This window comes from Molothrus ater, chromosome W (genome assembly GCF_012460135.2).
Source record: "Molothrus ater isolate BHLD 08-10-18 breed brown headed cowbird chromosome W, BPBGC_Mater_1.1, whole genome shotgun sequence".
NCBI classification, from domain to species: domain Eukaryota; kingdom Metazoa; phylum Chordata; class Aves; order Passeriformes; family Icteridae; genus Molothrus; species Molothrus ater.
Genome location: NC_050510.2, coordinates 312,526 through 326,841, shown reverse-complemented (window position 1 = coordinate 326,841; position 14,316 = coordinate 312,526). Strand labels below are relative to the sequence as shown.

The window sequence follows — 14,316 nt, the reverse complement described above, 5'->3', positions numbered from 1 at the left end:
AGGCTCTCTCTCTCTCTCTCTCTGGAGGGGAGGGGGGTGGCTGCCCGATGCCTCTCGGTGCTCCTCCACCCTTCCATCCTGCAGGGGCCTTCACCCCCTTTCTCTGTCCAAGGCCCTGGCCTACCTCACCTGGCCCCATGGCTTCCCCTCCCCCGCCCAGCCTGCAGCTGGGCAGGGGAGGTCTGACCTCTTTCACCCACTGGAACCAAGAGAGCTTTCCCCTGAGAGTTCTCTGCTTTTAACCCCCTCCCATGACTACCCTGCCTTGTGGGGGGAGGCCTTGGGCTGTACATCCCTTCCAGAGATGACAGGTGGATTTTACTGAAATGTCACGAGTAGCAAGATTTAAATATCTTCTGGTAATACTAAGTGTTGGAAAGAATGAAAGTTTGACAAGAAAGTCTCAGGTATGTATGCTTGGCAGAAAGATTTTTGAATGTAGAATCTGAAGAAGGAATAGAAATGGAAGCAAGTTTTGATATAGAAGAAAAGAATTGCTGAGCCAGTCTTACTGGATAACCAAGGAGGCAAAGGGTATGTTAGTTAGAAGGGGTTTCTATGACTTAGAGCAAAGGATAAACCCACCTCAAACAAGATGTTTTTACCAAGCAGAAAGATAGCACAGGCAAACAAGTCTGCCGATGCTGCAAGTAGAAAAAAGGTCTCAGAATTTTCCACTGCAAGAAAACTGAAAAACCTCTAGCTTAAACTGTAAGGTACTAACTTTTAGTGATTTGAGAATAGTAACATGAATATGCTAATTATAGTAGCTATGATAGGCTATAGGTAAAAGTTAAGGTATGGATTGGTTCCTCTGTACTAAGATGCTCAGAAAAGTCTATAATGCATTTTAACCAAAACCAAAGGGTCTCCAGGCCTGCCTGCAGCTGGAGCTGACAGCTGTAGGCACAGGCTCTCTCACCCACGACCCTGGACTGCTGTAACTCTTGGATACAATAAACTGCATTTTGAAGAGCTGCCTGGAGTCCCACATCTCTCATTCAGGCTCTTACTAGTATGTCTGTTAACAGAAGCATTTCCAGCCATTTCAGCAACTATGGGATCAGTTATTAAAGTATTTTTGGAACAAATAATCCCAAGATAAAGAATTGTGGAAGCAATAGACTCAGAGAGGGAAACTCATTTTACAGGAAATATTCTTTAAGGAGTTATGACTGCTTTAGGGATACAATGGAACCTCCATACCCCCTGGCACCCCCAGAGTTTGGGCCAGGTTGAAAGGATGAATGTACAAATAAAGAAACACCTCCTGAAGCTGGTGATAGAAACTAAGATGCCATGGGCATGGCTTTTGCCACTGGCTTTGGCAAGAATAAGGGCCAGACCCAGGGGAGATATTCAATTATTTCCCTTTGAATTGATGTTTGGAATTCCTTACCCGGGTAATTCTCAGCCTAGTGGGGGGGAGGAGAGATAAGTGATGTATATTTGAAACAATATGTGGCCAGAATTCTGTCTCTTGTGAAATCTTTTCGACGGGAAGCTCAGCTGGCAGAGACCCTGCGTTTGGACTTGGCTGTTCATAACATCCAACCAGGGGATTTAGTCCTAGTTAAGGATTGGAAAGAAGCACCACTGATGGCGAAGTGGCGTGGACCTTTCCAAGTGTTGCTGACCACAGAAACAGCCGTCAAGAAAGCTGAACATGGGTGGACCCATCACACTCAGGTCAAGGTGTCTGAAGCCCTGGAGATTTGGACATCTCAGCTGGAGGAGAAGGATGGGAAGCCACAACTGACACTCGGCAGGGGTGGAATGGAGCAGTAGCCAGTGCGTCGACCTCGGGGGAAGCCCTGTGTGCCTGCCCACAGACTGCCTGCTGAAACAGTTTGTGTGGGCATCCCTCCTCTCAGATCTCCAGTCATAGGGGGCCAATCCTTGCTGTCATTGTTTTCTTTATGTTAAGCTGTTTCTGTGCCTTCTCTCACCACAGGATGTGTGGAAGACAACATGAAAGTGAAAATTAGGTTAGGAGATTAGATTATGCCATTAGAATGTTTCTCTTAATAATCTTACCCTTATATTGTCAGTTAGGTGGGGGCCAAAAGTGTGAAAATAATTCTTTTAACCTTGGGAGAAGAAGTAGCAAAAATCTTTAACTTTAGCAATTATTAGGTCTGCAGAGGGTCAGAAGGATCTGAAGACTAGCCATGGGTGGCCAGCCCAGTTGAGCCTAAATGGTAGGCTAGCATCCTGAGTGAGGTCCATAATGCAACAGGATTTTGGGATGAAGAAGGAAGTCCATGGCAGCTTCATTCTTCTGAAAGAGGCATTTATTGTCTAAATAGAACAGGAAACCTATATGTGGGAAAAAGTGTTTGTGAGTGGACTTTATCTTTGGGTTTAGATGGTTGGACCCCCAACTGCTCTCCTTATGATTGTTCCAGATATCAAGGCAGATGGAATCAAACACATGTTAAGCTCACTAATGGTAGCTGGGTAAGCTGTTCCTACCATAATTACCAAAACAATGGAAAGGTGATGGTCCAAACATGGAAAGGATGGGAATGGGACATGTTTTCGTGGTTACCTTGTAGACTATGGGTTAAACAAATGCTTCTTTCCCCTCTGATGTGCTGTAGCAACTCTAATCTTTTTACCATGCATGATCCCTTGCTTAGTACAACTTATTCAACATGCCATCAAAGTGATGCAGGTTGTAGCCATACCTACTGATCCAGAGATGGCTACAAAAGGACAGAAATTGATGTAACTTCAAATAATTGCAAAACCAAAAAAAACCCCAGGAACAGGAAATTAAGTCAATGATAACTAAAGTTTGTAAAGACAATTATTAAAAAAATAAAAGAGGAGGGATTGAGAGGAATGACAGATTTGTCTTTACAAACAAGCTGTGGGTCTACTGGTAGATAAAACTAGCATTGAGAGATAAAAGAAACAATGGGAAGGATTCCACTGATTGATGAATGGAAAAAGATGTTTGTTTTTACAAATAAACTTTAGGTTTGTTGATAAATGAAATTGGACATTGAAAGATGAAAGAAACAATGGGGAAAACCCCTAAATTCCATAAGAATTAAAAATTAAAAGGGACGGCTATACATTAGAGGGAAATCTTCGGTATCAGGCGTATCGGGAAGTCTGTATCTCTCAAGTACCTCAGCCAATGGGGAAAGAGAGAAGGGAAATGCAGCCGGGAAATTAGGATAAAAAGGAGGCTGCGTCCTCCAAAAATTTGAGAGACCCCAGGGGAATGCCCCATGGCCTCTCCCTTTATTCAAATAAAGACAAAGGACTCCTCTGTCTCCTTTTTGGACATAAACCTCTGATGTTAGTGAATTAATTTTCCTGACAGAGCCATCAGGGACTGGTTCTTCCAGACATGGTGGAAGCTTCTAGCAATTTCTCACAGAAGCCACCTCTGTAGCCCCCCCCCCCCCCCCCCCACCAAAAACCATGCCATGTAAAACCAACACTGGGTGAGAAGGCTTTCTATGGACAGAAACTTAATAATGATTTCTGGTTTGGATTCCTCTGTGGGCTGTGAGGATCCTGGTTCCGCATCATCATCCACTGGGTGAATTAATTTGGTTTTTTGTTTCCTTCTCCGGACAGGGGCAATTATTATTGGCTTAGGTTCTCAGTCTAGTTTAGCTGCAGCCTGAGTGACCGGGGTGTCTGCTGATTCATCCTCCCACCCCTCTGGCTGTATCTGCTGCTCTACAGTATCTAGCAGCGTGTGCTAAGCATTAGCCAGGGCCCAGCTTATTGCAATGAGCTGCTTCTTGTTACTTTAACATCAGACATATAAAATCCATTTTAATATTTGTGAAAAGCCAATATTATAATATGTACCTATAACATAAAGTAACTTTATTATAAAGATTTAGTTTTTATTTCTGTTGTTAATTAAGCTTAGACATAGTAGTGAAATAGCTGATATAAGTATCCTTGTGTTAAAATGCCTGCTTGGATGGGATACCATCCAATGAACATGGGATGAGGACACCTGCTACAGGTATGCCAACTATTGGCACTCACCGTCTGAAGATAGTGTGGGCTGGGGCCAAAACTGAAGGTGATGATAAAAAAAAGGACTAAAACGACAGCCAAGAAATGCACATGCTATAAAAAGGTGGATATGAGGAGGAGCCATGCTAAACAGTTCTTGGAGCATGCAAAATAGTTTGGGAAAAAAGTTTACTATGCATAATTGTTTATGAATATGTAACAGGATGATGCAATAGAAATGATGTGAAGGGTGTTTCCAAAATAGCAGGTGTGCTCTTGGTGCTCTTGGCTGAGTGCTGAGACGCACCGACCTGCACCGACAGTAACATCTTTCGCTCTATGGTCTTTGTGTCCTATTGTCCTTTATAAAAAGTTTTAACTTTTCACAGGAGAGTGAATGTCTTTTTCCCAATGCCTAGGTGCCAGAGAGCCATTATTAAATCAAGCAGCATGGTGACAACTGATTGCTGTACACCAATACAAAGTGTTTCAAACCAGAATGTATTTTTTTTTTTTTTACTGTCTCCTGCCCCTTAAAGATAGGCACCAAATTTTGTCCCGGTTTAGAGACAAGTTTAGGAGAAAACTCTCTGGAATGAGTGTTTCCTCTAAAGAAAAGGGCTTCAGCAATCCCTTTCTGCCAATGAGAAAATGAATACCAGTGGGTCAAAGTGAAAAAATCCCAACTGTTTATTGACAAAGTGCCCACATGGCAAGGGGAAAAAGAAAGAATAAATGCTAGATATTTAACCGTCAGAACCTTACTTCCCACCCTGCCCCCTCCCCTATCCCTCAGCAGAACAAAACAAACAAAGAAAAAACCCAAAATGCCAGGGGAAGAAACAATCCGGCTGGCCACGTGGCAATGGGGAACAAAATGGCGCCGGCTTTTTGTCTCAGGGAAGGGAAAAGAAGTTCATGCAACAGCTCCAGCAAAACAGATGGGAACATGTTGAACCTCTGGCAACGGTCTCCTCCTCAGAGCAGATGAAGGTGATGGATTTTGGTGTCCTTTCTCTTGCTGATTCAGCTTTTCCCATGGTCTGGGGCTGGGCGGAGTGGCTCCCACGGATCCTGGCCGACTGTCGCCCTTATCGATTGTCTAATCTTGGACCAAAAGCAAGCCGAACAGTTCAAGAAAAAACAAAAGCCGCTGAAGGATTGCTGCTGCAGTCTCTTCAAGGCCAGGAAAAGGGGAAAAAGAAACTTCTTGCCTAAGCTAACAAAAAACCCAAGCTAGCTAAGCAACAAAGTAATGCCTGTCCATAGAGTACCAAGCACGACCGGGTGTGAGGCTTTGAACAAAGCTGCTGCAAGAACACCCCCAGGGCTCCCGCCCCTCCCCCAAACCCACCTTAAAGTTACAGCAACCATTTCTGGCCATAAAGCAGACAATCAGGAATAGAGTATCATCGTAAAATCGCCCCAAGACAGTCTCAGGTACCAATAATTATACTTTTCTATCCGTAAATATAATTTGAGCCTGCTATTTACTTAATAGATCTCTTCCCAAAAGAGGAATTGAAAGGAATAAGAAGGAGGTGTCTTTACAAACAAACTGTGGGCCTGATGGTAGACAAGGCCAGAAAGGGAGAGGTGAAAGAAGCAATGGGGGGGACCATAAATTCCATAGGAATTCCACTAATTCACAGACTTAAGACTATGCTACATCTCTGGATTTAGAGAAAAAGATCAGAGACACAAGGAAAAAGAAAAACAGGGGGAGTAGACATTAGAAGGGGATATTAGGTGTTTTAGGAAGTCTGTATCTCTCAAGTACCTCAGCCAATGGAGAAAGAGAGGGGGAAATGCAGCCGGGAAATTAGGATAAAAAAGAGGCTGCATCCTCTAAAAATTTTGAGAGACCCCATGGGGAATGCCCCATGACTTCTCCCTTTATTCAAATAAAGTTACAGGACTCCTCTGTCTCCTTTTTGGACATAAATCTCTGGTGTTTGTGAATTTTCCTGACATTCTTAGCACCAAATTTTATATTAATACATTAATCTGGGACAAGATAGATACATATATATACCTACATACATATGAATTTTAAAATCCACATCAGGTAAATTAAGAAAATGCTTTTACTGAAATATCATTATTAGTAGTATTATAGAGTTTAGAATAAAATTCACATATTCATTTACTGGAGTTAACATACTTAAAATATTTAAAATTTTCTTAAATGCTTTTAAACATTATACATAGAAAACTGTTATAAATCTAAACAAAAATTACTCATTTTGTAAATAACAAAAATATTTTAATGCTCTAAAACTGAGAACTATATTATTCTATTGACTATTACATTTTCATTTTTTAATTTCCTCTTAGTCTTATGCTTTATGGTGGACTCAATTCATATTGACAACATATGTGCACAGTTGTAAGAGCCAGCACGTGATCAAAACAGGTGCTGGAGAGGATATTGCATGTGAAACTAAAAGATGGAGAGTGATGCACCCCTCTAACTACCTAATAGACTATTATGACTTTCCTGGGAGATTTTTCAACATTCCCAGCTATTTATTTATTATGGAGGTGGGAAAAGGTAGGGCAGCTGTGGGAATTTTGAAATATTTTACAAATCCACTATTGTAGCAAGGCGACCCCCGTGGCAGGGAGAAATCATGAGGAGGACTCCATGAATAACAGAAGGCTAATTAATTACTTTATTATACTATATAATTCTATACTATATTACATTACATCTAAACTGAATCTGCCAAGCACTCAACTGCACACAATCTCGTGACTGTCAGCCGACAGTCCCCACACACACACACGTGGATTCAATTGGTCAGTGAATCAAAACACTCACACCAGAATCCAATTACCAATTCCCTTCAGGTAAACAATCTTCCACAATGCATTCCACTTGCGAACAACACAGGCACAGCAAATGATATAAGAATTGTTTTGATCGTTGTTTTCTCTACTTCTCTCAGGTTTAGAGAATGTAAATCCCACAATCCACAAAAACTAGAACTTAATATTTCCATCCAATTGTGTGCTATTACTCTGGGAGCTACTAAAGGCTATGTTAAAGACAGGCTTTCTAGTACTGGAATTGAAGGCAAACTGGTCTGGGTTTGTGAAAAAGGATGGTAGCGAAAAGCATTGGTTGAATAAAGGTTACAACCACAGGATAGAAAATGCAATATATCGCTGCCTTGAAATGATAGAATATTAGGTTCTTACAAGCAAGGGAAGTATGCTACTGTTTTTATCTGTTGTAAACATCTTTTATTTCTTCTGCATATAACAGAAGTATTCAAGTATTTTTCAGGATTACCGGAACAAAAAAGTTACTAGTGTCTAGTATACTTTTATCCCCCACATTTTAATTGCCATCTAAAGGTGGAGAAGATACTTCTCCCCTTGTGTAAATTATTATATTCCCCCCCCTTTACCTATGAGCCAAAGGCATCTCCTCTAGGAAGAGAATGCAGGGGTAAAATAAAAATGTGCATTTATCGACTAAAACCAAAGGTAGCAAAAGCAAATAAAACACGCATGATCGGGAGCTGCACCCCAGGAATTCCTGTCTCCTCCAGCCGCTCATTCCCATCGTGCAGCGGCGCAGGGAAAAAGTGAAGCGGCAGCGACAGAGGCAGTCCGCCATATTTCTACCTCACCACGCCCGCAGAGACAAGCCATTGAAAAGCCCATTGAGCTGGGCTCATAGTGTGCATGCTCTAGTTCCCACCTGCTTTCTCTTCCTCTCTGGTGGAGCCCTTTCTACTCGTCCTCCCTCTCTTCCTTACTACCAAGGCAGGAACAAGCCGCGACAGCTCTTCAGCAGCAGTTCTCCTCGCGCGAGGGGTGAGCGACCGTGCCTGGAAAAAAGGTTCACCTTAAGGAAGTTCTCCCGCCAGGCGCACGCTGAGATTGCCGGGCAGCGGCTTTACCCACTTTCGGAGGAGCCGAACTCTCGCTTTAGGACAGAAGGAGCGACAGGGAAGCGTAATTGACGCGGAGGGGAGGGATTAACGGACATTAGCATTTCCGTGGGGGGTGGTTATTTCGGAGGGCGGTGGGGGTGTAGTTTGCGAGGCATATTCGGGTGGTGGTAGCGGTAGCAGAGGCAGAAGTAGTAGTAGTAGTGAGGGAAGGAGGGAGAGGGGTGTTTGTGCTGAGCAGTTTGGCTGGTGAAGAAAGCACTGCTGCCGCCACGGCTGTAGTGGGGGCTGTTTTCATGTTACTTGGTGCATAATTTAGAGGAGGAGCTGGAAGCGGCGACTATTTGAGGCAGGGAACGAGGGGATTTGTGCTGCTGGGGGCCTGCTTTTTCTTTATCTGTGTGTGGCATCGAGGCAGCTCGCTGCACTTGCCCTACAGTGTCCGGGTGGGGACTTCCGGGTAGAGAGCGTCTTGTCCCCCAGGACTGGTGCTCTGGTGGGGTGTGTGTGCGCGCGCGTTTTTAGGGTGGGGGTTGTGTCTGAACCAGTTAGGAAGAATGACTTTGGAGTCCATGATGGCGTGCTGCCTGAGCGAGGAAGCCAAGGAAGCCCGGCGGATCAACGACGAGATCGAGCGGCAGCTGCGCCGGGACAAGCGGGACGCCCGTCGGGAACTGAAGCTGCTGCTGCTGGGTGAGTGTGGGCCACCATCAGCACACACGCCTTAAGAGCCGCTAGGGTGTAGGCCAGACATTGCTGTCCCAGGCCCTGTCCGGCTGGCCCCCTAATGCATTACATGGCGTGGTTGGTTCGGTTTTCCTCAGGTGCCTGCCACCTTCACCGCGGGGCGGCCGTGGAGGTGGTGGCAGTGAACCGCTCGTCGTTCCTCCGCCACCGCGTTGTGTGCGCGTGCTCGTGTGCAGGCTTCGCCGAGGCGCTTATAGCTGGGTAAATAACCGTGGTTACTGTGGGTGGGTTTGATATGGTGGGGAACCCGTCCTTCCAAAATGGAGAGGGAAAGGATGGCTGGTCAGTGGAGGGGGTGTTGGGGGAATATCGGCGATGATGTGTATAGGAGAGTGATGGTAAGGAAGCAGATTAATGAAAGAACTTGCAGGGGGATTGTTTTGCAGATTTCTGGTGCATTGTTCTCTGAGTCTTAGGTTGCTGGGTCACCAGTTGCATTTTTTTCATTGTGATTTTTATTCAGTGAGGCAAAATGGGATAAGGGGCTTATGCTCAGATTGTAGACTGACTTTTAAAGCAAAAGGAGAAAAAAATCATAAAGACCAAGATGCATCCATGAAGGCGAAAAGTAACCTTAAAGTATACTGGTGGATAGCAGGATCTTTAAGACCTTTGGAATTCACCCACTGTTCCAAGAAGTAAAATCTATCGTTTCATTTATCTTTAATTAAAACAGGTTGTTATTTTGGAGCCACGAGTGTGCAAAGGCAATGTTTGTTTAATAGGAATTTGGCTTGTGTTAAAATAAGCTTTTTAAATTAAAACACATTTGTTTGTATATGAGGTGCTCTACTACACTCTGTAGTTCTTGTAATACAGCTTCTGTCGTAGACTAGCAGGCCTTGAAATATGTCTGCACCAGTATTTGGGTGTATGGGAATGTTCCAAGTGGATGTGGGATGTTTATGCCAAAGACTTTAGTCTTGGGTCAGGTACATGAAAGTAATTATTTATATTGGGGAAATAAACTGCCTTTACACTAAGGTGATTTAAAAGGAACTAATTTATTTTAGTGCTTGCTTATGAACGTGTTACTTTCTACTTTAAATAATACAGCTTGTCTCCTGTATATGGAGAAAGGTATTGGCATCCTTAACTGATGTGGAAAAAGGAGGGGTGGAGACAGATACGATGCTACCAGTAATAACATTCTGTCTCATTTCGGCCTAATTTTGGGTTGATGGAAGTGTGTGCTGTGGCTATTTCAAGATCCAAAACCAAGATAAAATAGAGGACAGATAGCTTGCATTTTAAAAATTTTATGGATGTTCAAGTATAATTACTTAACTATATGCATTTGTTGCAGGAGAGGCAGTTGATGTTTGACTTGTTACTCGGGTCAAAATTGTTGCTGCATTTCCTGGTCTTGTAGTAATGCTAGAGGTTTCTCCCAAGTTTTTAAAAATGCATGAAACTTACTGAATGGTACCAACATATAGTGCACAGAGAAGGAATTCAGAGATTTGATTCCACAGTCAGTAGTGCAGATCTGGTATTGTTTTATAAGATCCACCCACTGGTAATGGTAAGTGTATGGTAATGGTAGATTAGGCCCTATTTGTGGCATTACTTTTAGAACAAATGAAATAAAGTGTTTTCAGAGCAAATAGACAAGAAGCCATCACTTAGAAGAAAACACACTGATTGCCTGTATGAATGTTTTCTTCATATATCAGTGTCTGTATAAACTGTGCTTCTGAACGTGTAAGCATGATGTACATGAAACTGAGGTAAATATTCTGCTTCATACTTGATAGCATATCTGCATTTGAGTAGAAATCAGTATAGAAATTGTTCTTGTGTACACATTTTTCGTGTTGTACTTTGTCAACTGCAGTCACATTTGATTGAAAGTGTTTGTGCACATGCAGCTGTTTAACAGTTAATATTGTAAAATGCAGTATAGCAGTAAACTACTGTTGAAGTCACGGGGTTGGATAGAGAGTCAAGTTTCAATTTATTAAAAAACCCCAAACAAACCAAAACTCAAAGTTTCTAAAAATTTGTTTTAATTAGTGTATTTCTTTTAGGTATCTGACAGTACTTTCAGTCACTCTCCAGCCTAATCATTTGTTCAGTTCTTAAGCTTTTGTTATTTGTTTGGGTAATTCATATGGTTAGAATGGACAAAATCATTTTAAAAATGGGAAAATAATAATTAAAATGAGGAAACTGGGAAATGTCTGTAGCTGTTTGCCATCCATTTTTTAAATTGACTTGACCTTTACTGTCCCATTAAGTATCTTTAGTCATCAAAACTTGAAGTAACAGTAGTGCTTAACTTTATTTTATGTAAATGTAAGGCAAACTTTTAAAAGAAGTGCCAACTTCTCACTCCCACATTGAAAATTGTTGTTGGATTTAGAAGCCTAAATGGGTTAAAGGCTCTTGAACATGGAACAAAAGGTATATCCTTTTGATAATAAGGTGAAAACACAGCTTAAGCTGAGCTCAGTTAGCTGACCACATGTGCTTTTTGAACTTGTCGCAAGTGCGAAGTAAAAGGTATTAAATCAAAAGATTTTAAGGAACAAATGAGCATGTCTATGCCATATTTTTTGATCTCATTTAAAAATCAGACATACATACAAATGCACACATGTAGCAAATATAAAGAAAAATTCTGTGTCAGAATAGAGGATATTTTCCCCTCCTTTACTTGTAGAAATTATAGTGCTTCCTTGCAAAATGAAATATTTCCCTCCCATCTATGTTGGTTACTGTTACTGTGTGACACATTATGCTGTGTGCACCTTTCTTGTGTATTAATGATATGTTTTTACTTTTCATGGGATCAGAGTTTAAAATGTTGAAAGCAATTTCTGGAAAACTTTTTGCATGGTAAGATTATTTTAAATTATTAGTTAAAAAATAAACTCTCTCCATGATTAAACATTAAAATACCACTTTTAGGTGCTGCATTGAACATCATTGTCCTGTTTTAATCTACTGTAAAAAATTAAGCAAAGTCTCTCTTACTATTGTAATTCTAAAAAGTGAGAACTCTAGCATATACACTGAAAATAGTTCAGCTAGCACAAGTTGGTTGCAATGTTTAATGTACTTTGGAGCAAATTCAGTCTTCCACTGATTTGGTTTTTATCTCCTGTATTTTTGAAATTCTTCTGTATTCCATTACTACTGAACATTTTGTAAAACCTTATGATTGTTCTCCAGAGCATAAAGTTGTTAGCATTTATTTGTTGTTTGCTGTTGTAAATACGTATGTTGCTATAGTACAAAAAAGTCATGTGTTTTTAGTGTTTTATATGGATATGCACTGAACAATGTACAGTATACTGCATGCTTATATTTTAAGCATGTATGTATGTATTTATTGTTAAGTAGCAAGAGGTATGTGATCTAACTTTTCTATGTATATAATTTTGACTGTCATCAGTGGAAGTTTTACCTGGTTTCAGAAAGCAATGTTTGGGCTTAAATGTTAGTTTGTAGCCATAAGCCTTCACTACTGGACATAATATGCCTGTACACTGTATGTATTTGTGTTATGCATTATTTTCTCTTCAGAAGTATCTAAGAAAATAATCAGCAATATCTATAAGTTTTGGCAAAATTAGGTATTGGAGATGAATCAGTGAAGCAAGGTGTTAAATATGAGTATCTTTTCATTATCTATATGTTACCAAAGAAAACAGGTGGGACGTAAACCAATTGAATTTAGCATGAATTTCAACTAGTCTTGAGTAGAAAACTTTGTTTCTTTGTTTTCCAAACCTATAGGATATATATATGTTGTAGGGTTTTATTTGTATACCTGTGGTAGCTGAATGAAAGATTTGTGTACAGAACTCTGCAAATTAGCAGACTTAGACTTCAAAAACCTTGAAGAGGAAGTGGGCCCGTCAAGCCAACAATCAGTCTTCTTTCTCTGCTGTAATCTGAAATATGTATGCCAATAGTCTCATCTACTTATATAATAGATAAACTGATACTACAAGTTTGAGGATTTTTCGTGCACAATTTAAAAATGCTGGTATTGATTAGCATATCCTAATTGACTATTTTCTTTGCTCTTCATTAAAACAGAAAATGTAATTATTTTGAAAGAGCATTGCAACCTTTTTTTATTATCTTGTATTGATCCATACTTATATTTGCACTGAACACTTGCAAATAAGTTTAGGTAATTACAACAGTATGTATTTATGATTAGAAAACAAGCAAATAATATATATCTTGATTATCTATGTTGAAACTAGATTGGTAAGTATATCTTAATTTGGAGAAGCTGTTTCTAAGGTTATGTAATTTGATTCCGGATGACAAACACTGATCTATCTTATATATATAGACATATACATTCATTTATAAAAATAATTTTTTGAGGAAAATGTAAATCATATTGATATCTATGTGATATTGTGATTTCACATTTGCTGGAAAAGAGCATATTAATTTTTTAATGCATGATAAATGAATATTTTATTTTCAGCTCTTATAAAGAATTTTCTTCTCGGTTATTTTGTTTTGATTTTCCTCCTTCTTTAAAAGTTATCTACTTTAGTTAATGGAAATTAGTTTAGAACCTTAATACTCAAAAAATTCTGACTAACTTAGTTTTGCTCATATGTCAAAAAATCAAGGGACTCAAAATTTGTACTTCCTTTTAAAAACGTTGAATTTGTATGGGAGGGAAACATGATAAAACAGAGGACTCTCTTGAGAAGGGACTTTGGGGTATATATTGTAATGTTTAGAAATATTTCTGGTTTTAGCTACTTCAAATTGTTTGGTGTGTAAAGGCAGTGGTAATTTAATAAGAGACAGCATTTCTTTTGAAGTACTATGACAATCTGCAAAATTAATTCCGGGAAGGGAGAGCATGATAAGGTAGATGTGTGTTTCTTGCTCTGCTGAATGGATTAATACTCAGGGAATGTGTTCTCATACTTGAACAAGATGGCATGCAGCCGTTGCTAATAAAATTATGGGACATTTTTCAACATTCAACTGTTATTTGCTCTACTTATTTAAAAAGTAACTTACAAGAATCAAGAGCAACAAAGTAAAATAAAAACTGAGGAAGCACTTGAATATTGGAAATACTATGAAGCTATATAAATAGTATTCTTAAAATCAGAGAAGTAAGTGGGCAACAGGCTTTAAGTATTGTGTTAACACTGTGCAAAGAAATAAGATACTGAAGGACACAAGTCTAAGTGATACCACAGTTTGAAAAGTTTTCAGAGTTCCCAGGGAAGTTCTAGGAACAATATATATCTGTGGGTTCTTTTTTTTTTTTTTTTTTTTTTTTATTATTATGCTAAATTTGAGAATAGAATAGTTCAAATGCCTGACCACTTCAGGGTGGATCAAAAATTAAAGCCTGTAATTAAGGGCATTGTCCAAACGCCTCTTTAACATGGACAGGCTTGGGGCATCAATCACATCTCTGGGAAGCCTGTTCTGGCATTTGACTACCCTCTGGGTAAAGAAACACTTCCTAATGTCCAGTCTAAACCTCCCCTGGTGCAACTTTGAACCATTCCCACACATCCTCTCATAGTATCATTCTGGACAAAATGTCTAGCACACAGATGGATAAGCATGTCATGCAATGGGTGAGCAACTGGCTCATGGGTCAGGCACAAAGGGTTATAGTGAATGGGGTAACATCAAGCTGCTGGCCGATCGCTAGTGGGGTTCC

At 40.2% G+C, this 14,316-nt stretch overlaps 2 protein-coding genes across 2 annotated transcripts in view; one reads left to right on the top strand and one right to left on the bottom strand.

The window, feature by feature from the left end:
- The window catches only part of LOC118701515 (uncharacterized), a 31,308-nt gene extending 23,467 nt beyond the window's left edge, over window positions 1-7,841 (bottom strand). The window contains exon 1 of the mRNA XM_036406171.2: window positions 7,706-7,841. The gene's annotated coding sequence lies outside the window, so the exon portion shown is untranslated. The remainder of the gene's footprint in view (window positions 1-7,705) is intronic.
- A 205-nt stretch (window positions 7,842-8,046) lies between these two features.
- Window positions 8,047-14,316, top strand: part of LOC118701514 (guanine nucleotide-binding protein G(q) subunit alpha) — a 195,355-nt gene continuing 189,085 nt past the window's right edge. The window contains exon 1 of the mRNA XM_036406170.2: window positions 8,047-8,591. Coding sequence (XP_036262063.1) covers window positions 8,456-8,591 — 136 coding nt within the window. The 5' untranslated portion in view covers window positions 8,047-8,455. The remainder of the gene's footprint in view (window positions 8,592-14,316) is intronic.